The following is a 27,050-nucleotide window of genomic DNA, read 5'->3' on the forward strand; positions in this document are numbered from 1 at the left end:
GAAACCTGTAAGAGAAGAAAAACGCAAATATTTTTCACATAAACAAGTGATAGAAAAGTGGTAAGGCTGTACCCTGTCAAAGGCGGAAAACAAGGCAGTCCCATCAAGTTCCAGATCTTACAGGTTTCACTGTTATTTACTCATCCCAACAACCCTATGAGATATAAAAAGATACTATTATCTTCAAGTTACAGATGAGGGACCTGAGCTTAGAGATATTAGGTAACTTCCCCTGGCTACACAGCTGCTGAGTGGCAGAGCTCTAACCCTAGCCACCTCAGCCCTTATACCCATAGCCTCTGGCCATCTCTTTCCTGCCTTGGTGCCAGCAGGAAGGAGGAAACACTGCTTTGGCAGTGTGGTGGGATGAGTAGGAGTAGGGTTCCAATCCCAGCTCCATCTCTGTCCTAGCCCTGTGACCTTGTACACATTACTTAACTACTAAGCCTCAGTTTTCTCATCTGTAAAATGGGAGTAAAAAGCCCTACTCCCCTCCCTCCCATTGTTACAGGGATCAAATATTCAGATACATGTAGAACACTTAGCACAGTAGCTGACACGTGGAATCGACTCAATAAACTTGATTATCTCCAGCCCTTGCACAGCCCAGCCAGACCGTGCAGGGCTCAGAGGAAGGGGCCCCTGGTCTGCAGTCAGAATGAGAGAGTCTGGGAGGGTGCAGGTAAGGGGGCTTTGTAGGAAGGGATGAGAGAGAAAGTATCCTTTGCAGGGCATTCAGGTCCTGGCCCCCTCCCCCCAACCTGGTGAGAGAAAGGAGGAAATTGCAGCTGGAGCAGGGAGTTGTCACTGAGACAGGTTTATAAGCACAGCTGGTGTTTGGCTCCTGGAAGTATGCTTGTCAAGCACGCCCTTCATTGGGTGATATACAGCCCTGCTAGCCAGGGAGTGGTCTTCCTCCTCCTCCCCTTCCCTCCACCACCCCACCCATACCAAGCTGGAACTGGGCTGGCCTTGGCATATATGGCCTATGGACCCTGCAGCCCACTGGGGCTCCTCAGCCAGCTGAAGTCTGGCTGACATGGAGCAAAGGCTGCCCTGGACATCCATCCATCTTCCCTTGCCCCTCTTTCTGCCTTCCTTCAGAGAACAAGAGGAGAAGTAGGTGTGTGACAATTGGAGACACCTGGGTATTCCTGGATGGCACAAATAGTTTGCATTCGACTGCTAATCTAAAGGTTGGCGGTTCCAATTCACACAGAAGTGCCACAGAAGGAAGGCCTGGAGATCTGCTTCCATAAAGATTACAGCCAAGAAAACCCTATGGAGCAGTTCTACTCTGCACACATGGGGTCCACCATGAGTCAGAATTGATTCGACAGCAACAGGTTTTTTTTGGTTATGTGCCAAGCAAGAGCTGAGGACTTTACATGCCTTCATTCACCTGATCTTGTCCCCTGTTGTGGCAGTAATCCCTAACAAGCCGTCTGCCTTTGCCCCAACATCTCAACACAGCAGCCAGCATGGGCCTGTTACAGTGTGAGATGGATCATGTCATTCCTACTCAAAATCCTATAGCGGCTGTCTCTTACAGAGCACAGAAACAGCCAGCCTGTATCAGCTGGCGGTGCGACTTCAGCGAGTCACATCCCCTCTCTGCTTTGCACCTGCAAGGGGAGCAGCTGCCTCAGATGATAATTGTGAGTGTTAAATGCATTAACAAAGGGAGCTGCTTAAAACAAGGCAGGGCTTGTGGGAAGTGCCAAGTAATTGTTAGCTTTATCTTTGTCGTGATTACAATAGCCCACAGGGCCTCATGCCTGGCCGCCTGCTCAGCCTGGCTCGCTTGCTGCAGCCTTACCGGGCATCGTCAAAGCACACTTCCTGCCTTTGTACCTGCGGCTCCTCTACCTGGAACATCTTCTCTCTCTTTAATAAAGCCCTCCCTGACCACCCTGTTTAATGTTGAATCCTGCTTCCTCCGCCTTCCCCTATCACATCCAATCCCCCTTACCCTGCTTTATTTTTCTCCATAGCATTTATCTGTACCTGGGACATGATGTATTTCTCTTATTTACTGTCTGCCTCCCCACCAAATGGGAGTCTCTGGGTGATACAAACAGTTGCACTCTGGACTACTAGCTGAAAGGTTGGCAGTTTGAACCTACCCAGAAGCGCCTCGGAAGATAGGCCTGGTGATCTGCCCCTGAAAGGTCACAGCCTTGAAAACCCTGTGGAGCAGTTCTACTCTGCACACATGGGCTCGCCATGAGTCAGAATCGACTCGCCGGCAACTAACAACTCCCTACTACACACACTTGAGTGTAAGTTCTATGGAGACAGAGACTTTTGTCTCTTGTCCACAGCGGTGTCCCCAGCACCTAGAACAGTGCCTGGCACAGAGTGGAAGCTCAGTAATTATTATTTATTGTGCTTCAGGTGAAGGTTAACAGAGCAAATTAGTTCCTCATTAAATAATTAATGCACATATTGTTTTGTGACATTGGTTGCCAACCTCACGAAGTGTCAACACTCAGTAATTGTTGTTGAATCAACAAATCAATCCTCTCAGCAGTCCCAAGAGAGACACTTGCACCCCCATTTTACAGCGAAGGAAAGGGTGGCTCGGCAAGACGGTCCTGCCTGAGGCTGGCCCTGTGAGGGAGGGGCTTGTCTGACTCCAGAGCCCCTGCTCTCTCCCCTCCCATGTGTCTAATGATTGTCTGCCCACCTCCTGCCCAACTCCCTGGCACAGCACTTTGTCCTGAGTGGGGAGGGGCTCCGGAGTGGCAGAAGGACAAGGAGGTATTTCAGAAGCCCTTGAAGAGGGAGGAGGAAGGCCCTGAGAAGCAGCCCTGTGCCTCTGGCCAGGAAGGTCCTACAGGTGATGCATATTTAGACTGTGGGAATGCATCGCTCAGCCCCCACCACCCTCCACCGGGCCTGGTCGTTGCATTTCTAACAAGTTGCCGGGAAGTTATACATAAGAATCACCTGGGGATCTTGTTGAACTACAGATTCTGATTGAGTATATCTGGGGTGGAAATGCAAATTATCAGCAGGGGTTCAAACTGGAATGAACTGGCTTGAAGCCCTGCTTGGCAGAGTGATGAGCATTTTGAGTCACAATCTCATCTGATCCTCACAGCAGCCAGGTAATGTAGGTGTTGTTATCCCCATCATACAGGTAAAGAAAGTGAGGCTTAAAGAGGTGAAGTTAATTGCCAAGACTTCTCATAGGAAATGGCAGGTCTGTCTGATGACAAAGCTCATACTTTTGTCTACTCTCTGAAGTTCCCCTGGAACAGTCAGGGGATGTCTACCGAGACCCACTGAACTGAGGGGTCATGGCCACCATCTTCCAGGAGCTTAGCATCCCCTCGGGTTAAGGTGAGTACATGGCGCATGGCAGTGGGCGCTAAGTGCCAAGCTCACAGCCCAGTGAGCAAGTGCAGGAGGAGCTGGGACATCAGCATGGACTGGGCTGGTCACCAAAGCTGAGAAGTGTTCAGCCAGGTGAAGAGCAAGGGGAGGCCATTCCAGGCAGAACAACACAATCTATGTTGCAGGATAGGGCAAAACCTAGTGAGCTCAATGGTTTGCCTGAAGCAGAGAGGCCAAAGGGCAGAACTGGTAGAAAAGCTGAGAAGGTGGGCCAGGCTGTGGCACTGGAGAGCCCAGCATGTCGCTGCAGCTGTGTAGTGGGTACTATCAGTCTGCTCTTTCCCCACTGGGGGCAGGAAGGCCTGGGAGAAGAGTTGGCATTAGCAGTGTGTGCCCACTGAGCAGAGTCCACAGGGCTGCGTTTACTATCTGACTGGGCAGAGGATCAGTGGGAATAAGAGAATGGGTTGATATGAGGCTTAGACCCAAGGGCAAAGCTGTGGTTCACTTCCCTGCTGCTGAGAGGAATGTCAGCTGCCAGCATTCCCAGGGACTTCCCCCACAGCAGCTGTAGCCTCAGGAGCAATCACATGGCGGGTAGAGCCTTGAGAAACTTCACTGGTGTTGTCATGCCCACCAATGACTTTTTAGCCCTTCACAAGAGTGCGCTTTCAACCAGTGGTGTGCTGGTAAATGTTTAACAACCAACTCTGGGGGTCAAAGCACTGTTGGTAGCATTCGAACACTTTCATGTTGTAATTATTCCCACCATGGCCAATATCAAGCTACCAATGTGATGTTGCTGAATGCAAAGTGGGAAAGAGAGTCACTGTCGGCCGTCGAGAGCCCAATCAAGCTGGCTCCAGTACACCATGTCTTTCAACTCCCACCTCAAGTGCGCACGTGTGCAGGGCACACACACATGCGCGCGTGCACACACACACACTCAATAACTTTCAGAGCCTCCACCAAATTCTGCTCACATTCCATCATGACAACGGGGACATTGGCAGGGGCCCTGGGAGGAAGGAGCCAGCCACCCTATGTGTCCCTGAGTTGCAGGGCTGATCAGTCTTCCCCTGGGGGACACTTGGTGTCTTGTGGCAGTCAGCCCCACTCATTAGCCCTAAAAGAGTTCCCAGGGTGAGTCCAAGTGTTACTGGAATAAGGTTCTTGCCTCTCACTGGTCAAGAACGAGCAGGTAAGGCACGTAGTTTTCCACACAAGCAAAGCTTTATTGAAGAGGCTTGCAAGCGGAGAGGAGGAGGGCCTAGAGCAATGCTTACCCTCATCTCACAGAACAAAAGTGGTGCCTGAGTTTGTTTTTTTTTTTAATAATTTTTATTGTGCTTCAAGTGAAAGTTTACAAATCAAGTCAGCCTCTCACACAAAAACCCATATACCCGTTGCTACACACTCCCAATTCCTCTCCCCCTAATGAGACAGCCCGCTCTCTCCCTCCACTCTCTCTTTTCATGTCCTTTTTGCCAGCTTCTAACTCCCTCCACCCTCTCATCTCCCCTCCAGGCAGGAGATGCCAACACAGTCTCAAGTGTCCACCTGATCTAAGAAGCTCACTCCTCACCAGCATCCCTCTCCAACCCATTGTCCAGTCCAATCCCTGTCTGAAGAGTTGGCTTCGGGAATGGTTCCTGTCCTGGGGAAACAGAAGGTCTGGGGGCCATGACCACTGGGGTCCTTCTAGTCTCAGTCAGACCATTAAGTCTGGTCTTATGAGAATTTGGGGTCTGCATCCCACTGCTCTCCTGCTCCCTCAGGGGTTCTCTACTGTGTTCCCTGTCAGGGCAGTCATCGGTTGTAGCCGGGCACCATCTAGTTCTTCTGGTCTCAGGATGATGTAGTCACTGGTTCATGTGGCCCTTTCTGTCTCTTGGGCTAATAATCACCTTATGTCCTTGGTGTTCTTCATTCTCCTTTGATCCAGGTGGGTTGAGACCAATTGATGCATCTTAGATGGCTGCTTGCTAGCGTTTAAGAGAGGGGCCTGAGTTTTTAAAAGTTCTTGGGCAGGAAAAGATTCATGTTTATTCATAGACACAGGTGGTGATATGTTAACTAAGGTACGCATGCAGCAGCTTTCCAAGATGGCTCCTGTCCTGGAGGCCTCTGGAATTCGTAGCAGCACTTATCATTGTGTGTCACACCTGCACAGCCTCTCGCTCCCCGGGTTTCATTCCCTAGCTGGGGCTGTAGCGCCTCACTGCTCCTGATGGAAGGTCACACAGCCGTCACAGGTGGATATTCTGTGCATGTCCCTGGGCCTGGTCTCCAGCTGCTTCTAAAAGGCAACTTTAAAAAATTTTGTGGGCTATTTTTAGATACCCTACCCCATTGTTCTGGGGAATGGCTTTGTTTCTGAGCCCTGGCCCATTTCTTATTACCTTGTTTGCAGATTTGGGGGCCCCTCTGTTCTCTGTCTTACTAAGTCTCTAGGTTCCACACTCAATCTCCTGTTACCTCCCTGATAGTATAGCCTATTTCTCTTTTACTTGCTTCTCCTCTAACCACAGCAGTCTCTTCGCTATTTCTCAAACAGGGATCCTCTGATCTCAGGGCCTTTGCTCCCTGTCTTACAAGTGCGCCATACACTGGCATCAAGTACTTCGCCTCTCCAACAGCCAGAAAGCACCAGTTTACAGAAATCCTAAGTCAGACCTGAGTCCCAGAAGGCTGTGGAGTTATCTGAGACAAATGGGCATGCAGGTGTCACCATGTAGAATGCCTGCTCTCACCAGCCTGGCATCCTGATTCCATTTGATTGTCAGCCTTCACCATTACTTGCCAAACCCGTCTTGGAATCCCAAGTCTTCTTTCCCTCCTTCCCATCTTGGGGCAGACCATAAGTGACTGAAGGTGTTGGCTCAAGGAGCTGAAGGTACCAGAGGGGAAGGGCTAAGGATGCCCTGCTAAGGCTGCTGGTTCAGAGGCCATGGGAGCAACCAGGCCCAGAAGCCAGCCATGGGTCTCCCACTTCAGCTGCCTACTGGTCTGAGAGTCAGGCAGCCTGTAGGGGAGGGCAGCTGGCCAGCTGAGGCCTTTGCCCAGATGTGGAACTTGAGTTGGTGAGGATGGCATCCACAGGGGCTTCCCATGTGAGTCCAAGGCCCCCAAGGATGAGTGTTGTCCTGAGAAGCCTCACCCCTTCTCTCCTGAATGCTCCTTCTTCTCTACCCCCTACTATAGGTTTTTCATCATCAAAGAGAGCTTTCTGCTTTACTACTCTGAGAGTGAAAAAAAGAGCTTTGAAACCAATAAATACTTCAATATACATCCTAAGGTGAGGCAGCCTCTTCTGGGGCCACAACTGGGGAGGGCCCAGTGGGGGGAGTGGGGGATGGGGACTGTCTGTGGTCTTGCTCTGGCTTAGCAGAGTCTGACAAGCAAATTCTTCTGGAGGAGAGAGACCCCGTGTCTCCCTTCTGGGTTGGGCCCCCACCCTGCTGTGCCTCAAAGCCATACCCCCTCTCTGGGAGTCAACTGGCCTCTGTCTGGTGGCCCAGGGTCTAACTTCCAACCTGAGGCCCTTGGCAGGACCTGGCTTTAGCTGAGGCCCCCAGGGACACTGAGTGCCCTGAGGTGGATGGGGCCAGGGCTGCCTCTTTTCGTTCTTCCTCAGGGTGTCATCCCTCTGGGGGGCTGCCTGGTAGAGGCCAAGGAAGAGCCCAGCATGCCCTATGCCATGAAGATCTCCCACCAGGACTTCCATGTGAGTAAAGCTCCCTCCTCACCTACCTTCCCCAGACCCCCAGGTTTCCTAGGGTGACCATGCCTGAGGCCTGCCCTAGGTCTGTGGGGTGGGGGTAGGAGAGCAGAGCTGCGGGCACAGCCTCCATCGCCCCAGGCCCTGTGGCTCCTCTTCCTGCCAGGGGAACATCGTGCTGGCTGCCGAGTCCGAGTTTGAGCAGACCCAGTGGTTGGAGATGCTGCAGGAGTCCGGGAAGGTGTAAGTGCTCTCAGGAAGCAGGGGCAGCCCGGGGGCCCAGAGGGGAAGGGGTACGGGCTGGGCCACACCCAGGCTCCCTTCCTCTCTGCTGGGATCCGGGGGGCACTGAGGTCCCCAGCAGAGGGCAAGGTAGGGAGGGAGCTTTCTGGCCCTCCTTGGGGACAGGGCATGGGCAAGGATGGGTAAGAGGAGACAGGCAGTTCCAGCGAATCTATGAGGGGTCTTCTACGTGAGCACTGAAAGCCACTGTTTGTCTAGAGTCACAGGTGGCAGATGCGCCACCATTTTGTCTCCAACTCTTGGGAGCCAATCCAGCATCACTCCTTGCATTTGGCCACCTCTCCGTACTCACCTCACCTCCCTAGTCCCATAATTAATCTTACTAAAGACTGGAGCTGCAGCTTGTAAATCAGGGTCCAGATCACAGAAACCCAAGCCCAGCACAGTCCATTTGCACATGACCCCGTGCCCTGGCACCTGCCTGTTCAAGCTGGGATGTGCTTTTAGTTCAACCCATAACATTGAGTGTGTCCGTGCCAGGCCTTGGGCTGGGTGGTGGGCATTCAGTGGTGTAGAGAGCAGCCCAGGAAGCAATCTCGTCCCTTCTCTGAGAGTGCTGTTGGCCCGGCCACCAGTGGCCCACTTTGCAGCTCAGGCTGGCCTCCAGTTACTGTAATGCATCAATGCTAATGGTGTGCCCAGAGCCCTGGGTGCCAGGAAGAGCTCAAGCCGGGATTCTGGAGGAGAAAGGATAGACAAGTAAAAACATGCACATTCTCTTTTTCCTCTCCCCTTCTGTTCTAATGATGTTGTGTTTCTTCCTCTTCTCTCCTCTTTCCCATCTGCCCTCCCTCCCCAGGACCTGGAAGAATGCCCAGCTAGGAGAAGCCATGATCAAAAGCCTGGAGGCCCAGGGCCTGCAGTTGGCCAAGGAAAAGCAAGAGTATTTAGGTTGGCTGGAGGGGTGGACTGGAAACTGTGGTGGAAGAAAGACTTAGCAAACTGCTTCCATAAAGATTATAGCCAAGAAAACCCTATGGAGCAGTTTTACTCTGTAACACATGGGGTTGCCACGAGTTGGCGGCCGAGTTGGTGGCAACAGGTTTTGGTTTGTTTTTGGCGGTTAAGAGCCTGAATTCTGGATCCAGCTTTGTCACTTGTCTGTTAGCTGTGTGTCTTTAGGTAGCTCAGCCTCTCTGAGCCTCCATTTCCTCATGCTTAAAATGGAGATAAAAATAGTCCCTACCTTTGAGAGGTGGTGTGGGGATTAGGGCGGTTAGATGAAATGAGAAAATGAGTGTAGGCACTTGTGTCTGGCACGTGGTAAGGGCTTCATAAATGGAGTTGATGCTGTTGTCCTGCCCTGGACATTCAGGTCCTGGACTTGCCTCCATGGTCCCCCTTCCCAGTCCACTTTAGACCTGACTACAGGGTTCTAGGTCCCTGTGCCCCGGAATGACTGGTAAACACACTCTGTTTTGGAGGGAAAGTGAGACCGGGGATTTAGTCCTTTGCCTGGGGTCCCTACGTCCTCACAGACATTTGAGGCCCCAGCACTGGTTCTCCTCTGCTCCCAAGACCCTGCCCTCTCCCACTAGCCAGACACTAGTGCAGGTGGGAGGTAGCCCAGGGATACTTCTGCAGCTAACGGCATCCCTGGGGGCACAGAGACCCACTTGAGCTTCCAAGGCCAAGACCCTGCCATTGCTCGTGAGTACCCGAAGCAAGGACGATGATGGGAAAGGAGGGTGGCAGCTCAGGCCAGCGAAGCAGCATCCATCCCCAGGAGCTGGCCCCACTCTCTGGCTAACACGGTCGTGGCAGTGCTGGCCTCTTCTCTGGGAGCAGCTGGGGGTGACCCCTCAGACCTCAGCACTGAAATAAGCTCTTTGTGAGAGTGTGTGTGTGCTTGCTTTGGCAGACAAACTGATGGAGGAGACGGAAGAACTCTGTCTGCAGAGGGAGCAGAGAGAGGTAGGTGCATACTCAGAACTGCTGCCCCTCCCCACCCACTTCTCACCCTGTGAGGCCCTTGACAGCCAGGGTATACTGGCTTGGGTTTCTAGCATTAGGGAATGGTGTAGGGGAGCTGGACACCCAAAGAACTTGCTGGAAAATCAGACAGGGCAGAGCAGGGGGCCAAGTAAGATGACAGTGCCTGGAACACTGCGGCTTCGTGGCAAGAAATGTATTTCTCCTCACCAACCCCTGGGAGGAAAGTCAAAGGGTGGCGACCCCCTTCTAGGGTAAGAGCCACCCAAAAATTTTATTAGCTGTGTCAGTAGGTGATGAGTTGCTTGTCAACGGTGGTGTTCACGGGGAGGCTGTAGGTGGCCTCTGTCATCCATAGATGGGCTTCTGGCACTGTAAAGTGATTGGCTTTCATCATCTGAGGTCCGTTCATTCTCTCAATGTCAGCGATACAAGTCCTGAGAGGGCCAAGCATTGAGAGCCCTTGGTGGCGCAGTGGTTAAGCACTCAGCTGCTAACCGAAAGGTTGGGGGAAGCAGTCTCTTTCCATAAAGATTTGTCAAAAAACCCACTGACATCAAGTTGATTCCAACTCGTAGTGACCCCATAGGGTTTCCAAGGCTGTAAATCTCGACAGAAGCAGACTGCAGAGCTGTCTCCTGCAGAGCTGCTGGTGGTTTCAAAACCACAGACCTTTCAGTTAGCAGTCAGTTGCTTTAGCCCCTGTGCCACCAGGGCTCCCTGAAGATTACAGCCTTGGAAACCCTGTGAGGCAGTTCTACTCCATCCTACTCTGTCCTGTAGGGTTGCTGTGAGTTGGAATTGACTTGACGACAATCAGTTAGCCTGTGGGGTAAAGGAGCCCCTTGCCTCATTTGACGGGGGTGGGGGGCGGGGGGAACCACTGAAGTCCATTTCATTTGGAACCTCCCACATCATCAGGCCTCACCTATTCTGAGGAGTCATTCACCACCCTGGAGGGCAGGAGAGAGCAGTGGTTAATGATGTGGGCTCTGAAGCCAGTCTGCCTGTGTTTGTATTTGACCATCACCACTTGTGGCTGTGTGACCTTGGGCAAGTTACTTGACCTCTCTGAATATCGATATTCTCATCTGAAAAATGGGGAAAATAATATATTCCGTTTTACTAGAGACGTTGTGAGGAGTGAGATGTTGCATATGAAATGCTTGGCACATGCTAACGTGCTTAATAAATATCTGTGGCTGTTAGTATTACAATCGTGTTATTATTAATTGTAGGCCCATCCTGCACAGGAGCTGCCTGGGGCCTGAAGCTGCAGGCGTCTTGCCCAGAGGAGCCTGCAGAGACAGCCTGATGCAGTCCACTTCTCTTTGCCCATTTGTTTTCCTTTGTCCCCTCCGAAGCAAGTCATAGGGCTGGTGCGTCTTTGGCTCTGCCTTGGCTCCATGCCTGACTCTCCGATTTGACTCTTGATAATCCCTCACCCCTCCTGGCTAGTCCAGGAAAAGCCCAGACCACCTCACACTGAGCTCTAAAACAGGCCCTACAGTCAAGAAGCATCATGTTCCCCTTGTGCCCCAAACCTTCCCAGTGTCTGGCACATCGCCTGGCCCAGGATGAGTGCTTGGTCGGTATGTGTGGGCTGAATCAGTGACTGGACTCTCACACCTTTACATTACATTTTGATTTTAATCCAAGAGGACAATTCACCTTCATTATTCTTCTTCCAAAATTTTTTCAGACATTCTTGCCTATTCTTCCAGCTAGACCTCATAGCCATTTTGACAGTCACCAAGACCAAATCTATTGCAGAGTTGCATTAGGGTTGCAGGGGTGTGAGGAGGCCCAGCATCCTAATGGCCTTGAGCCCTCTTCCCCTCAGCAGTGTCGTGGGTGTCCTGTGTCTGCAGGCCCTCATCTAGGTCTTGTGCTAGAGTTTTGGCGTTTTCTTCATACACTTTTGTGCAATTTAAGAAGTGAGACTTTTAGGGGATTGTCAGTAACATGAAGACAGGTGAACTAGGAAGCCGGGCGTGGGATGGAGTGACTGACACAGCCACCGGCCGGGAGAGAGACAGCCTTATCCATCAGAGAGGCGAGATCTGGGGCAGCAGTAAGCCGGAGGAAAATTTAGACACTCTATCTAGGTCTTTAACCACGAAATGAGGGCAGCAGAGACCCACTGCACACAGGCCTTGCTTAAAGCCACAGCACGCTGAAGGAGGGAGGCCCGTCAGCTGTGAACTCCTGGTACAGAATGTGGTGAGACTCATGCAGGCCCACCTGGTATTATGGTGAAGGCTGCCCCGGGCAGGCAAGAGAGAGAACTGTGCCCAGGTTCCATTCGCCTGTCAGCTGAGTGCTCTAGATGAGGAATAGAACTCAGGTTCTATTCCTGGCTTTGCCACTGAGTCATCCTGCCAGGGGTTTTCCTTCCTCAATTTGCTCATCCATAGTATGGGTCCACTTTTCCCGTTTCCACTCCAGGCCCCAGAGATCGTGTAGGTGTGTCTTGGGCCTCTTGTGCATTGGTCCAAGGCCCAGTGATAAGATAAATATTCTCCTGATCATTTGTGTGGTCTCAGAGGCAGCCTAAAGGAAGACTCGGGGTCTGGAGTCAGGAGCCCTCAGTTAGAGTCTCAACTCTGTCACTGGCCATGTGACCTCACTGAGCTTCAGTTTCTCCCTCTGTGACACTCTGATAAAGCTAATGTCTGCTCCTGCCACCCTCCTGGCTTGCTGTGAGGGTCAGTGAAACAGGATGCAGCGAGTGCTTCGGTCATTGGAAAGGCACACGCGTGGGTGTGGGCCAGGTGATGGTGGTGCAGCCCTGATCCCTCCATGTGGCAGGAGGGCCTGGGACTCTGGGCGCCAGAGCAGAGCGTGCAGAGGAGCCATGCTGGGTTCAGTTGCCAGGACCCAGAAGGGCATGCCTTTCCTTGAGCGCAGGTTCCCCAGGACTGTCCGGCCCCTGTGGCCTCATCTCCCTCACCCCTGGAAGTGGGCAGCCTCCTTGCCCACCTTTCCTTTTCTGGCTAAGCTATGAGGGCTCTGCCTTGCATGTGAACATGCACAGGGAGAAACCAGAAATGCTTGGGGCCAGCCTCACAGGGTTCTTGCCACCTGCACTGCCCCAGTTAATATAAGACAGGTATAAGGTGTTAATTTAGTCAATATAGTGAAGATTCTAACCAATTAATTTATAGTCTCAATGCAATTCCAGAAAAAAAAAAAATGAGATCTTTTTTGAATTCCATTCATTCATGCTATGCGTGTGTGCTTAGTATGTGCCAAGCACCTGCTGAGCTACACACTAAGGATATCTTGATGAGCAAAAATGTGGCTCTGTCACAGAGCTTATGGTCTAATGTGAGCCCCACATCCCCAATCAGGAACTAAGCCCCTTTTTTTCCCAAAAGGATAATTAGTTTTGTGGAAAACTAGAAATCACATTCTGTGAAGCATGGTGAACAGGGATTGTTTGGCCTGGAGGAGAGGAGACATGGAGACAGAATAGCTGTTTCAAATGCTTGAAAGGAAGAGGTCTTGTTCTTTGGCCCCAAGGGGAGACGTCAGACCCACTGATGGAAGTTATGAGGAGGCAGGTTTTGACTCAAATGGAACTGGTGGGATGAAATGGGATGTCCCTGCCCTGAAGCGTCCCTGAGGAACTCTGCATGGCCAGGAGTTGGCTGCCATCCTTGGCGTGGCCAGTCTTCTGTTTTCCTAAGAGCTGTTTACCAGCTGACTGGAATATATGAGCTTCAGGGCTGAGGAGAGGGCAGGGGAGGAAGGTATCGCTGAGAGAGAACGTTCCAGGGAGTGAGGCAGCTGCCGAAGGGAGAGAAAATTTGAGCAAAGGATGGAGACGGCCGAAGGGGTTTTGGAGGGAAGTTTTGCTCCATGAATGAGATGTAACCCTCTCATCCAAACCCCATAAAACTTTCAGCAAAGTCAACCTCAACAGTGTGTATTTGTAGCTGTCAGAGAGTGACAGTGCTGAGCCTGGCAGGGGTTTGGGCCTGAAAGGAAGAATTTTTTATCAGCTTGTTCAGGGATGACGTGGGCTACCTTAGAACGAGTTGCTGTTGAGCTGACTGACTCAAGGCAACCCCATCTATATCAGAGTAGAATGGTGCACCATAGAATTTTCAGCAGCTGATTTTTCAGAAGTAGATCGCCAGGCCTTTCTTCCAAGGTGCCTCTGGGTGGATTCAAACCATAAAGGGCATTAGCCATTTGTACCACCCAGGGACTACCCGACTACCTTAAAAAAAGGGGAAATTCCCTGTCAGGAGAGCCCCTTCAAGCAGTGCTTAGATCATCTCTGGCAGGAAAACTGAGCAGGGAATTCAAGTGCCTGATGAAGACCAAATTGCCTTTAAAGTTCCTTTGACCCTGGAAGGCTCCAATTCATGAATGCCCGTTTCTCTGATCCTGTCACTCAGCAATAAATGCCAACTCGTCAGCAATGGGTTTGGTTTTTTCAGTAGGCACACTTAGTATTGGCCGTGGTAGAAAACAGCATCTTATCACATATGCCTGGGGCCAACTGTGGGGGTGGATGGGAATAAGAAAAGCCAAATGATTATTTTACCATACTATTTTCAGGTGGGTCAGTTTCACCTTCTCATTCTTGGAGACATAGCTGGGGGCTGCTGGTGAAAACAACAGTATAATTTGGATGTAGAAGATGAGAAAGAAATAATATCCTCCCACAATGTAAAATGTGGACGAACAAAGCATTGTCACAAAAATGCTGCAAGCCAAGCTTCACATGCGACTGTTCCCCCACACCACCTCCCACTGAACCCCAGGAAGTAAGGACCCCTGAAGGCACGTACTCGCAGCTCATAGTGGCTCGTTACCAGTGTTCATAAAGGGACTGGTTTCTTTCCCCTTCCTCTCACCTACCCCAGGGCCTGTTCTGGGCTTTCTGTGTCTCCTGCACCCTTGGGGCTGAAAACCCGGGAAGCTGCAGCCATCTGGGCTCATTGCTTTCCAGATGCCTTGAGCAAAAAGACTCCTTATTCTCAGACTCCTGAGTTGGAAATGGCTTGCCTTATTATTATTATTTTTGCCATTTCTAGCCAACACCACTCCAGGGCTTTTTACTGGAAATAAACACCACTTTCTCCTCCAGGGCTTGAGGGCCAGCCAGCCTGCCTTAGGGTGTTAGTGATTGGAATTTCCCAATGTAGTAGACATCAGAATTATAATCATATGCAGCTGCAGGAAAATTATGTTAGGATCATTTCTAAACCCGCCTTCAGCAGGCTAACAGTGTTTTTTTAATGCGCCATGCTCATCACAGGTTTTGGTTTTGCTGAGACTGTCGTCAGGTGGGACCAGGGCTCCTAAGGACTTGTTGCAAGTCTGGTCCAGTGTATGTTCCAAACAGTGCTAAATCCAGAGGGTGCCCTGGATTCCAGTGGGCTTCCCATGACTCTCTCTCTCTGATTCTCTTCAGGAGCTTGAGCGCCTTAACCAGGTCCTGGAGGCCGAGAAGCAGCAGTTTGAGGAGGTGGTGCAGGAGCTGAGAATGGAGCAGGAGCAGATCAAGAGGTGGTAGAAGTGGCCCAGGAGGGGAGTGGGGAGGAGGGTACGTCTAGGTTAGGGTGTGCAGAGCCCATGTTCTTGGTCAGGCCTGAAGAGACCTTCACCCAGGGGATACACACTAGCCAATGACTTGATTCGGGTCTACGTTTTCAATGCTCTAGGTCTTGGACTGTGTCCAGAAGGAGCTGTAGACCCCAACAAATGGGCCATCTCTGCTCACTGTGGAATATGAGGCGTGGGCAGGTACAGACAGGCATCCCTCCAAGCAACAAGTCCCCCTCCTGCCTCCGTGAAAGCCTTTCTTATCCAAGGCCAGACAATACCCAGCTACCGTAGAGGTGCCATTAACCAAGACCCCAACACTCCCCGTCTTTCCTGCACTGTCCTTCCACATTTTGGCTAGTGAAGACGCTTGGGATCTTTAGTCCCACATATGGTTTGCAAATCTAGTTGTACTTTATGAGCATTTACTGAATTGAAGGTATCCAGAAATCTATATTTATGAAAAGCTTCCTAGCTGCCCAGGGATTTAGGGACTACTGCTCTGGGTAATGTTGGTGGTCATCGTCGTCATCGTCATCATCACCGTCGATCAGCAATGATAGCTCAGAAAGAATTTTCTTGCAACGACCTTGGAGAAGGAAGTCAAATAGACTTGCATTTTGGGGAGGGAGAAGTTCAGGGGCTCTTACCAAGTGAATTGCCAGGCACCTCCTCAGCTTCCAGAATTGTGCCAGACCCTGGAGTAGAAGACAAGTCCCCTCCCTTGAGGATCTTACAGTCTAGTTGGGAAAACCAGACTCACACCCAGGAAACATCAATGCAATAATATATAATCAGGTGTTACAAGGCATAGGCGGATTTTCTCTGTTATAGGAATTAAGAAATATGTACGATCCATGTAGCTTAAATAGAGGTTAGATGGAGCTGGGCCTTCAAGTGTGGATGGGATTTGGAAAGTTGGGCAGAAGAGAAAGGCATTCCAAGCAGGAGAAGTGGAAACAGGAGTAAAGACTTGAGGTGACCAAGCCTTGTTAAGGCAGTAAGGAGTTTGTCACCTCTGAGAGGGACCTCAGCCATGTCTCAGTGTCAGAGTTTGGGATCTAGCAGGAGCTTGTATGGGGGAGACGGGGTGAGCCCCTTTGCTTCTCCTTCAGTACATACCTCTGCTTGTGGGGTGGCCCTGGGTTTGTCCCAACTGACAGATGGCATATGCACCTGGAGCAAGCGACGGCAACCCCACTTTGTCAGCAGCTGCTTTTCTCAGACCCAGGCCCCTACAGCTTTTGTTAGGACCTATGATGACGAGGAGCTGGCCTTTAAGAGCACTCTGAGCCATACCAGAAGGTGCAGGAGAAGCATTTCTGTATTTGGAGGAGGGGGGTGGGTGGCCACTGCCATACCCAGTCCTCTATCCCTGCAGAGAGCTAGAACTGACAGCAAGATGCCTCAAGGGCGTGGAGCAAGAGAAAAAGGAGCTGAGGCGCTTCACAGAGTCCTTGCAGCAGACGCTGGAGGTGAGGGACCACTGCTGGGCTGGTTGACTGGAATGCTGGTTGGTGGGCTATGTGATACTGATTTTTTCCAGAAGTGTTTTCCCAGCGAGTTAATCTGTGAGGGGAATGGGGCAGGAAGAGAAGCTGACCTAAAGGGTCTCTTCTCTGTGGACCTTTGGCAACTCCAACTTGTGCATGAGGCCCAAAGCAGAAGTTCCCAGATCTGGAAGGACAAAGTCAAGCTTGTCCTTGCTATGACCATCACCTCAGGAAATCTGCCTTCTTTAGTGCTTATATTTTTATACCACATGGAAAATTGATGGGGGGGGGGGGCATCTACCACTTCCTGCTTGTAGCTTATTCACTTAGCTGCTCCCAGGCAAAATTGAGCCTGAAGGGAAATTAATTACCAGGTCACCTCCAATTGATACCACAGAAACTAGGAAGAGAGAAGGAGGTGGCATGTGCTGAGCACAAATGCAAACTCCATAGCATGGCAAGAAAGTGCCATCTCTGGTCCCAACCTCTCCTCTTCTCCTGCTCCGCTCTCCATCTGCTGCCCCTACACTCCACACAAAGACACCCCAACCCCTATTCCAAACCACTGTGCCCCCAAGAAGCGAAGATCTTTCATTCCTGCATACCTTTGCCCATACTGCTCCTTCTACACAGAATGACCTTTCCATCTCTGCTTGGAGAACTCCTACTCATTCTTCTAAGAACCAGCTCAAATATAGCCTCAGCGAAGCTTCCCTGACTCTTCTAGGCAGATATTTTCACAGAGCTTTGGGCTCCCACAGGATTTTGTATGTCTGTTATGGGACTTAACATACAAGGTTGTGTTTTCCAAACTATGAACTTCACAAGACTGCGTCTGAGTGGCCTCTCCAAGCCCACCACTTAGAGCTTCATGGGTAACCCATAAGTGTTTACAGAATCCATGAATTGCCTTGAAGGCTGAGAGGGTTTCCTTTCCATTCTTCCTTAACTTGCTGGGGCTTTGTTTTGGTGCCTTTATTTGTTTATCTTTCCCTGTTTCACAGTCTGGGAGTTGGTTCTCACGGATATTTTCAGCTCCAGAATGTCTGTGCCGTGCAAAATCCCAGCCTGGTAAATGGGGAGAACATCTAAATCTGCTCTTGGGCTGGCTCCTGTTACATGTTTTTCACATGAGCCCAACATACTTCCTCAGTCAACCTTGGAAGAACAAGGACCCCAGAAGGTCATGGTGCCCTTGGGCCTTGAGACTTAATTTTAGTAGGTGCCACCTCCCACTGGAGGCTGCCTTTGGCTGCTCCCTGACTCTCTTGATGGAACTGAGGGAAGAGTGAATACATTTCAAGTGTTCCTCACAGAGGATTGAGAGAGGAGGGCATCACTCCCTGGAATTGGAAGGCAAATGAGGGCAGCCATGTTGGAGAACCTCAATTAGGCTCTTTCTCTTCCTTCCCTCTAACTCCAGGAACTCTCCATAGAGAAGAAGAAAACCTTGGAAATGCTGGAGAAGAATGAGAACCAGCTGCAGACACTGGCCAATCAGAGTGAGCAGTCCCCTCCCAGCGGGGGTCTCCATAGTAACCTAAGGCAGATTGAGGAGAAGATGCAGCAGCTGTTGGAGGAGAAGCTCCTGGCAGAGAAGAGGTGAAGCAGCCCAAGACTCCCAAGTCCATGATCATCTTAAGATCTGATAACTTTCCTCAAACTGACGCCTGGACTCAGTTGCCACTGACCAGATAGGCCACTCACTTCCTTTTGCCTAGGACTTGGTTTCCCCACCAGGCAAAGGGTGGAAGAATGAAATAGCTGATTTGATAATAATCCCTTGCAATGGTGTGAACCACACAGATTGCAACTAGGCTATTGTAGCAATGTTCTGTGGTAGGCTGGACAGGTACTCTTAGCCCCTTTTTACAGATGAGGGAACTGAGGCTTAGGGGGGTATATGACCTACCTGAGGTCACGGAGCTAGCAAAGCCTAGAGCTCAGACTCTAGTCTCCTAAGTCTAGGACTCCCATCATTGACCACACCATCCCTCTCATCACCTGGGTGACAAGCTCCAGGAAGTTCTGGGGCTCACAAAGCATGGGCCTCAGGATTCCTCCACCCTGGTCTCTAAGAGGGACTGACTCACAGAAGTCAGGTGAGCTCTGAGTGTTTCCTCTGCCCTGGCAGGATGAAGGAGAATGAGGAGCGCTCGCGGGCCCTGGAGGAGGAGCGTGAGTTCTACTCAAGCCAGTCCCAGGCACTGCAGAACTCATTGCAGGAGCTGACAGCAGAGAAGCAGCAGGCTGAGCGGGATCTCAAGGTGCTAGCCCATGCCTGCTGGGGCATACATGTGCTAAGGGGCCCTTTCTTCACCTGGAGACAGCCCTCCACACAGGCCCCTGACACCCCTACACTTTACCTGGCAGATGCCTGAATGATCTCTGCCACTCTTCCCAGATGGCCAAGTATAAACGATGGAACCTTCATGAGGGGTAGCAGTGAGCCTGGCACTTCAGTGGGGCATTGTCAATAGACACCTGCTGGGTGCATGGGCTGAGTTCTGGCCACCTAGCTGAGGGGGTAAGACATGGAGGCAGGATGTGGTAACTTCCATCCAAGCCTGGAGATGAGAAAGCCCACTTGAGCCAGAGGTGACCAAGGAAATCTTCTCGGGGAGATGGCAGCTGCTTCCCAGGACTGACTCCCTCTCCCCCCAGGCTGAGGTGAAGGTCCGCATGGACTTGGAGAGGCGTCTGCGCGAGGCAGAGGGAGCCTTGCGAAGCCTGGAACAAGGGCTAAACTCCAAGGTGCGAAACAAGGAGAAGGAGGAGAGGATGCGGGCTGATGTTAGCCATCTGAAAAGTAAGTCCTGACCCCAGGTATTGGGGCCCTCAGCTCTGGATTTCAGCCCCATCTTGTACCTGGAAGAGGCCCTGGTGTCTAGCACAAGGCTTGATGTGCGTTAGGTGTTCAATACTGTCATTGAGGTTGTCTAGTACAGCTGTAACAGAAATACCACAGTGTTTTTTTTTTAGTACAGCTGTAACAGAAATACCACAGTGGGTGGCTTTACCAAACGGAAAATTTATTTTCTCACAGTTTAGGAGGTTAGAAGTCCAAACTCAGGGTGCCAGCTCTAGGGGAAGGCTTTCTGTCTCTGTTGGTTCTAGAGGAGGGTGTATGTCTCTTCTGAGCTTCTGCTCTTGGGCAGCTTTCATGTGGCTTGACACCTTTCTTCCTCCTCTCTGCTTGCTAGTTTGTGTTTAATCTCTTCTATAAAAAGATTGACTCAGGATACACTCTACGTTAATCCTGCCTTGTTAACATAACAAAGACAACCTATTCCCAAATGGGATTATAACCACAGCATTGAGGTTAGGATTTACAACACATATTTTAGGGGGACATAATACAATCCATAACATTCCACCATTTGGCCCCTCCAAATTCACATCCTTTCCACATATAAAACACATTCACCCCTTCACATCATCACAAAAGTCTTAAATCTACTCCAAGTCCAAAATCTCATCTTCTGAAGCATCTAAATCAAATACGAGTGAGGCTTTAAGCATATTCCATCCTGGGGCAAAATTCCTCATTTGTAAACCTGTGAAATCTAGAATACAAGTTATCTGCTTCCAAAGCACAATGGTAGAACAGGCACAAAGTATACATTTCCATTACAAATGGGAGAAATTGGAGGGGAAGAAGGGATAAAAGGCACCAAGCAAGTCCAAAATCCAGCAGCCAGCAGAACAAATCACATTAGCTCTTAAGGCTTGAAAATAATCCTCTGTTTTATGAGACTACCTGGGAAATGGCTCTGCCCTGCAGACTCTGGGTGTTGACCAACTCTGTGGATTCTGGGTGGAGGCTCCTTGGCCCTGGGCTTCAGCTCAGCCTTCCAGGCCCACTGGGATGGCAACTCTGCTCCCTTGGCTTTGAGCAGTTTTTATTCTCCTAGTTCATCTGATTGGTGACCCCAGCCGCTCGACCCTGGCATGCCCCTTTGTCCTGGGCTGGCCCTGTCCTTCTGCCCCTTGGGCATGGCAGCCCTGCCTGCTCAACTTTGGGTGGCGCCCCCATCCCACAGCACACCTTAATGGTAGCCCTACACTATGGAACCAAGCTGGCTAAGATCTGACACTTGAAAACCTAGTAGGATGTGGCCCCACCCTTTAAGATCCAGGAGATCCTGGCCCCACCCTTTGAAACCAAGAAGGCCCTGCTCCCCATCCTCCTTCCAACAGTTCTGCTTACCTTGAAGCTTCTCCAGGGATGGTCCTTTTCTTGAAGGACAAGAGATGTAGCTCCTTTGGCCTGTTTTCTGTGTATAGAATTCCAAGAGGCAGACAGTTTTCCATGTCTGACCCCTTCAGTCTAAGCCATGGGTTTTCTGCTGTGGTAGCTGGTTAGATATATCAGTCACAGGCTTAATCTCTTTAGCAAAGATTATGTAGCCACGTCCTTGGTGAACATTCTAGGTCACGTGTCATTAGTTTGTACAACAGAATTTTCCACATCTTTAAGTTTTTTTTAAGTTCTGTTTTCACTTTGCACAGTTCAGTTTTAAGTCCATGTCTTTCCTCTTGCATTTTACTATAAATAACAAGGAGAAACCTCACAGCCCCTTTAAGATCTTGCTTAGAAATCTCATCAGCCAGATATCCAAGTTAATCACTTACAAGTTCTACCTTCCACCAAACATTTGAACATAATTGAGACAAGCTCTTTGCCTCTGCATAAAAAGCATCACCTTTCTTCCATTGCCAATCACATGCTCATCATTTCCTTTTAAAGCTTCACTGGAAGCACATTTAACGTCCACATTTCTAGCAACATTCTGTTGCTGGTGTCATATGTATCCTCTAAGATGATAGAGACTTTATAGGTCTCCTCACTTCCTCCTGAACCTTCACCACAATTGCTGTTGACATCCGTAATTCTACCAACAGTCTCTTCAAGGCAATCTAGGCTTTTACTGTTATTGTTAGTCCCCTTAAAATTCTTCCAGTCTCTACCCATTGCTGAATTCCAAAACTGTTTCCACATTTTAGGTATCTGTTAGAGCAGCACCCCGTTCTTCCGTACCAAATTCTGTCTTAGTTATCTAGTGCTGCCATAACAGAAATACAAGTAGATGGCTTTAACAAATAAAAATTTGTGTTCTCACAGTTTAGGAGGCTAGAAGTTCAAATTCAGGGTGCTGGCTCTAGGGAAAGGCCTTCTCTGACAGTTTCTTCCCTAGACACCTGCCTACAGATGCCTCCTTGGTGCTGCTTCCTTTAGCTGTGGGATGTGGAGTGGGAGCTCAGAGCTTTTGTTTTCAGCAGCCCTCCCACAAGATGTTTGCAGATTATAGTTTGAGGGGCAAAGGTGGTTCTGGTCTCCTCAGGGATGGGGGTCAAGATTTCCTATCAACACCTCCTGCGTCCTTGGGAGGGAAGGAGGGGCAGGAGCAGTGGTGCTGCATCCTTCTGGGCCTGCCGCACAGGGTTTTTTGAGGAGTGCATTCGCAACGCTGAGCTGGAGGCCAAGATGCCGGTCATCATGAAGAACTCCGTGTATATCCACAAGGCGGCCACACGCCGCATCAAGAGCTGCCGCTTCCACCGGCGCCGCTCCAGTGCCTCTTGGAATGACAGTGAGTGTGCCAGCCGCGTCAAGGCAAGAGGAGGGCAGGTTGGGAAGCGCAAGGGCTGGATAGTGTGGCCTTGAAGCCAGACACTGTGACCTTGAATCTGGCTCAACCAGAATTCTCAGAGCCTTAGTTTCCTCACAGGATGTCGGAGCCCATGGATGGGAGGGGCTGGGGAGAGGCTTGGTGACTGAGGCAGGTGTGCATAGGATTGACTGTGAGGCCGTGGTGGTGGGTGGCTGGTTTTGGGAAAAGCCAGGTCTTGGTGGAGGAAGCACTTGTTAACACTGGTCCGGGCCACTGTCTCCCCAGTGAAGCCATCTCAATCCTTCATGACCTCTCAGCTGGAAGCCAACAACATGGAGGAGCTCAAGGAGGTGGCCAAGCGTCTCAGCCGAGACCAGCGCTTCCGGGAATCCATTTACCACATCATGGTGACCCAGCCCGGAGGCCCTGCTGGGCTTCCCCGGAGTGGGAAGTGATGGGCTCTCCTCCCTTGCTTCCCAAGTCTTTCCCCCATGGGCTGGGAGAAGGGAAGAGGCGCAGAGGGAGGCCTGACTAGCCTGGCTCCCCTCAGCTGTCTGGGGACTGCCTCTCCTCTGGGCCACAGCTCCACCTCGGGGCCAGCCTCACTCTTGCCCTCACCCCAGGCCCTAAACTTGGGTCTATACCAGGCCCATGCAGGCCTGAGCTGGGGTGCCTGGTTGCCATGGAGAGGTGAGGGGTCCTGTTTGTATGTGGAGATGTTTTTTGATGGAAGTGGTGTGGGGAGGGAGTGCTGTGTACCCTGCGGTGTGGGCAGGCAGGGCCCGCCCCTCTGGGTGAGACAGCAGCCCTCTCTTGTGCCTACTGTGCCTCTCTGCCCCTCTCTATGTGACTCTGCTGGCCTACCTGCCCCTGGTCCTCATGTATAAAGGCCCTACCCCCCAGCCCATCTTAACACTCCCTTTGCCCCCCAGGGTTCCTAACCTTTTCTTTGCTTCTGACACTAACTGGACATTCCTCAGCTGAGGCCCCTCATTGCACATCATGGAGTAGGAAAAAAAGGGACCTAGGAAGCAGCTTCTGGGCTCACAGCACCCCATGCTTGCCATGGTACCACCTTTCCTGAGGTTTGGGGACCACTCCCTGACACCCCTGCCCCTCAGGTGAGCTCAACCACATGTAGCCTCTGCACTCAAGGAGGCTAGCAGAGACACTGAAGGCTCTCCCAGAGGGTGTCTAGCCAGCTCAGGGCATGGAAGAAGGTGGCCCTCGTTTCTAGTCGGGCTGGGAGGCACCTGCCCCTGGCTATAGCGACCCTACTGTTCTGTGTGGTCACAGATGTCTCCCTCCCAGCTGCCCCTACTTTGACCTCCTTGCTGTCCCCTCCTCCTGCAGAGGCTTTACCAGTGACATAATATGACCATGAACCCTGTCAGATGGGGAGCTTGGGCCAATGACAAGGCCAATAGCCATTAGTCATCTCAGAGCCATTGTGGGTGAGGCTGAACTCCCATCTGCAGCTTTTGTGGAAGATTGCCACCTCCCAGGGGCTGACAGCTGTGGAGTGTGTTCCTCACCCATGGACAGAAAAGTCTGCCCTACTCTTCTTCCTCCAGCCCTACCCTCTGAAGCTACCTGTGTCTCTTCATCTCTCCAAAAAAGGCATCTACCAGGCACCAGCATTCTTGGGACTCTAGTGGTATTAAAGGTGCTGTTCTCTGATGCTTGGAATACTGACAGAAGTGCTGGGTCTGAGAGATGGACAGATGGCTGCAGGGAAGCCTGGCAGAAGGTGCCAGCCCCTGGAAGTTTGCAGCCTATTCTGTGGCGAGAGAAGAGTCCTGTCCTCTGAGAGCACAGGTACTTCTGTGCTCCAGGCTGCCTGCTGAGACCCACCTCCATGGTCCCTTCTCAGTGATGGGTGGACTTTGATGGGGGCAGCCAGTTTCTGCAGAGTCTAGGTGGGGACAAGGGTGGGGATGGGGTAGAGTGGGGATGAGGGCAGACAGAATGCATCTGAGAGGGCTGAGTGTGAATGTCAAAACTTTAAACATGTATACACCTGCATAACCGTGGAGCTAGCTTATCAAATATGTATGTGTGATGAACCTTGAAATGTGGGAGAAGATTTATAAAACCAAGATAATTTTATTTATTTATTGTTAAGGTATTAAATTAATGGCTTTCTTTTGGGGAAAGATCTTTTGGAAATTTTCAAATGCACCTCCCCTCCCCCAAGACAAGCTCTTAACCAAAAAGAAAGTGCACATTTACCACTATCTAGTTCCTTTCCTCCTATTCTCACCCCATGCTTCTTATGTCTCAGGCAAGCCTGGGTTATCTTCAGCCATTTGATCAATCCATAAGTATGTATTTGTTAAAAGCTTACTCTGTACCTACCGTTGTAAATAGAAAAAGAGCCAACATCTCTATGTCAAAATATGTAGGGGTGAAAATTACTTACTGGAATATATTGATCTGATCTGATTTTTTTTTTTTTTTAACAAAACCTTTATTTCTTGGCCTATTAAATGTGATGTACCCTGAGTATCTCTTTCAGTACAGGGTGTGTAGTCTTTGCCAGAGAGGTGTTGCCCCCTGCAGGCCAAATGTGGAATGAGAGTCGCCTGCTTGTACTTTCTGCTCCACATACACGCACACACGAACACACACACGTGCGCGCACACACACACGCACACACGCACACACACACACACACACGCACACGCACACGCTTCTCTCTTCTATATATGAGGAAATGCTCCCCACAGCTGCACCTCCTGTCAGTGCCTTCTTAATAATTAACTGAAAAATCTGTGTTCCCACCCCGAGGTCCTGGCTGTCCCCTTGTAACAAGAACTCTCAGCTGGATTTTCTTCTGATTTGAGCTCGGACCAATGGGACAGACTGTGCCAGTGGGAGTTGCCTCAGGGAGACAAAGGATACCTACTTTTATGACCTGCTAGTTTCAATATCCCGACCAGAAGTTGACAGAGCTGATCTGATGGGAGATTTTTTTTTGTTTTGTAATCATATAAGGGAGAGCCAGAAATTAGTGAGAAACAGTAATGGCTGGATTATCTTCCTTCCTATTGGGTTTACTTCCTACCTGTCATTGCCCGGGACTGTCCTAGATTAGGCTGTCTCAGCAAAATTATTAATGGCTTCGCTTTCACTATTATAAGTGTCCCAGTTTGGGTGGCAGTTCTGTGGTTACACTGTAATGCCTTTCCCCAAGGAGATGTTGATGTGGAAAACACTTGGATTTTGCCTCACTTCCCAGCTCCCAGGCCCTGGGGAGGATCCACAGCCTTTCTCTTGTCTCTGGAGGCATGTAATCCTTGGCCCCACCTGCACCTATCCGGCTAGCTTAGCCTGATCCAGACAGCCTGCGGTGGTCAGGTGCTGTCTGAGGTCGACCTACATCGCCAGTATATTTGGAGCCTGCCCATGAATGACAACAGTGTCGCTGGGTGGAAACCCCAGGTTCTGCTCAGAGCGACTTGTCAGTCAATAAATAAGAAACCGAGGTGAGAGAGTGGAAAGGCGCCTTTATTTTGTTGCGCAAGAAAAGGAACAGTCAGGGCTGCTGCCACCGAGACTATTCAGCCAGGGTGAAGGGGAAGGTTACTTTTAAGGGGTTTAAGTTCATACAAGTTACATCAGCAACATTCTTAATCATACTATGTAGGTGCAATATTCAGAAAATGGTGGTTAAACTCCACCCGGAGGCAGGGGAGTTACTATGTATGAGGTATTTAATGAGCTAAAAGGTTATCTTGAATGTCAACATGGCACCTAAACCAGCTTCCACAAGTTCCCCTAGTTTGGGCAGCAGTAAAGGGGAGAGGAACCAGGATTCTAATGTAAAGCTATGGGGCATGTCAAGCAAGCTACCTGAGGCAGTGAAATTCTCCGCAGCCTAGGGATCTCTGTCTTAATAGTGAAACAGAAACTTGCTCAAGTCTCAGCCAGTCCAAGTGGTGTCAGGTTTGGTCTAACTGGAAGGTAGTTATTAACCCACCCGACAATGCAGCTGCTCTGGAGCCCCTCAGATCAGGATGAAGCTGCTCAGATTCCCAGGTGCCTGCAAGGTCTCCCCGCCGCCCCCCCCACCCCATGTCAGAAGCCCTGTGGCTTTGAGTTACCGACTTCTTTGATCTCGCCCCACCCCTGGATGAAGCAGGCATAAAAGGATGTTCTGTGCAAGACTTTGGGAGACGATATCGTGGTTGTTCTTGTCTCTTGAAAAGAGAGCTCTACTCCCAGACATTCAAAGCAACTGGGAGAAACCGGTTATTCCAATTCAAACTTCCAACTGGGTGTGGATGGGCGTAGTGTAAATGTTCAGGTTCAATTCTCTTGACTCTTTGCACGTCTCACTTCCTCTTCTCTTCCCTGGATTTGGGCTACCATTCATGGCTACCAGCTCCTCTGACCCCTAAACAAGCCTAACTGCTCCATCCTGCTGGGTTAAAGATATTCAGGGGATATTTAGGAAGCAGTTCAAGCCCAGGAATCCTGTTGGTTAGAGGTCCAAATAAACTATATCTCCTTGTGGTGAACTCTACCTCCGACTGCCACTGAACGTTAAATACAGCCTAGCATTCTATATGCCACTCTGGCTTTGGCTCTGGGTAAGACCTGATGATCAGACAGGGAAGGTGAGGTAACTCAGGGCTGCTCGAGGATGGAAGGTCAACGCTGGGAGCTCCAGGAGAGGTCAGGCAGTTGCAGAGCAGCTGATGGTGCATTTGGGGCTCATGCCCTCTGCTTCTCCCAGAGGATCTGACACCTGGTTCTGCAGCCAGCGTCCTGCTGTGAAGAGAGTCCACCTACCTCTGTTGTCCTGGCAAAAACTACTACTGATGGGTCTTGGATTGCCACTGATCACAAGAACCTGGAACTTGCTGCACAATCTGCCTACTGCTTTGGAGGGCTGGTGAGGGCTCTGGTGATAAAAGGCTGGCCCCTACTTTGCCACTGACTGGCTCTGTGGCTTTTTAGCAAGTCACTATTTAAAATGCTTTCTATATTTATGTATTTTTATTGGGTAGGAAATAAGTCTTTTAAATCTTATGAGACTGCTCCCTTTCCTGGGAGAGGGAGACTCCTTTATCATCA

At 50.5% G+C, this 27,050-nt stretch overlaps 1 protein-coding gene across 1 annotated transcript in view; it reads left to right on the forward strand.

Moving 5' to 3' along the window:
- The window catches only part of PLEKHD1 (pleckstrin homology and coiled-coil domain containing D1), a 39,613-nt gene extending 15,072 nt beyond the window's left edge, over window positions 1–24,541 (forward strand). Inside the window, exons 2-13 of the mRNA XM_003408735.4 lie at window positions 6,547–6,640; window positions 6,980–7,069; window positions 7,230–7,306; window positions 8,166–8,257; window positions 9,228–9,280; window positions 14,730–14,824; window positions 16,242–16,335; window positions 17,777–17,955; window positions 18,488–18,620; window positions 19,018–19,162; window positions 21,798–21,947; window positions 22,254–24,541. Coding sequence (XP_003408783.1) covers window positions 6,547–6,640; window positions 6,980–7,069; window positions 7,230–7,306; window positions 8,166–8,257; window positions 9,228–9,280; window positions 14,730–14,824; window positions 16,242–16,335; window positions 17,777–17,955; window positions 18,488–18,620; window positions 19,018–19,162; window positions 21,798–21,947; window positions 22,254–22,423 — 1,372 coding nt within the window. The 3' untranslated portion in view covers window positions 22,424–24,541. The remainder of the gene's footprint in view (window positions 1–6,546; window positions 6,641–6,979; window positions 7,070–7,229; window positions 7,307–8,165; window positions 8,258–9,227; window positions 9,281–14,729; window positions 14,825–16,241; window positions 16,336–17,776; window positions 17,956–18,487; window positions 18,621–19,017; window positions 19,163–21,797; window positions 21,948–22,253) is intronic.
- The last annotated feature ends 2,509 nt before the right edge of the window (window positions 24,542–27,050 follow it).

This window comes from Loxodonta africana, chromosome 10 (genome assembly GCF_030014295.1).
Source record: "Loxodonta africana isolate mLoxAfr1 chromosome 10, mLoxAfr1.hap2, whole genome shotgun sequence".
Lineage (NCBI taxonomy): Eukaryota > Metazoa > Chordata > Mammalia > Proboscidea > Elephantidae > Loxodonta > Loxodonta africana.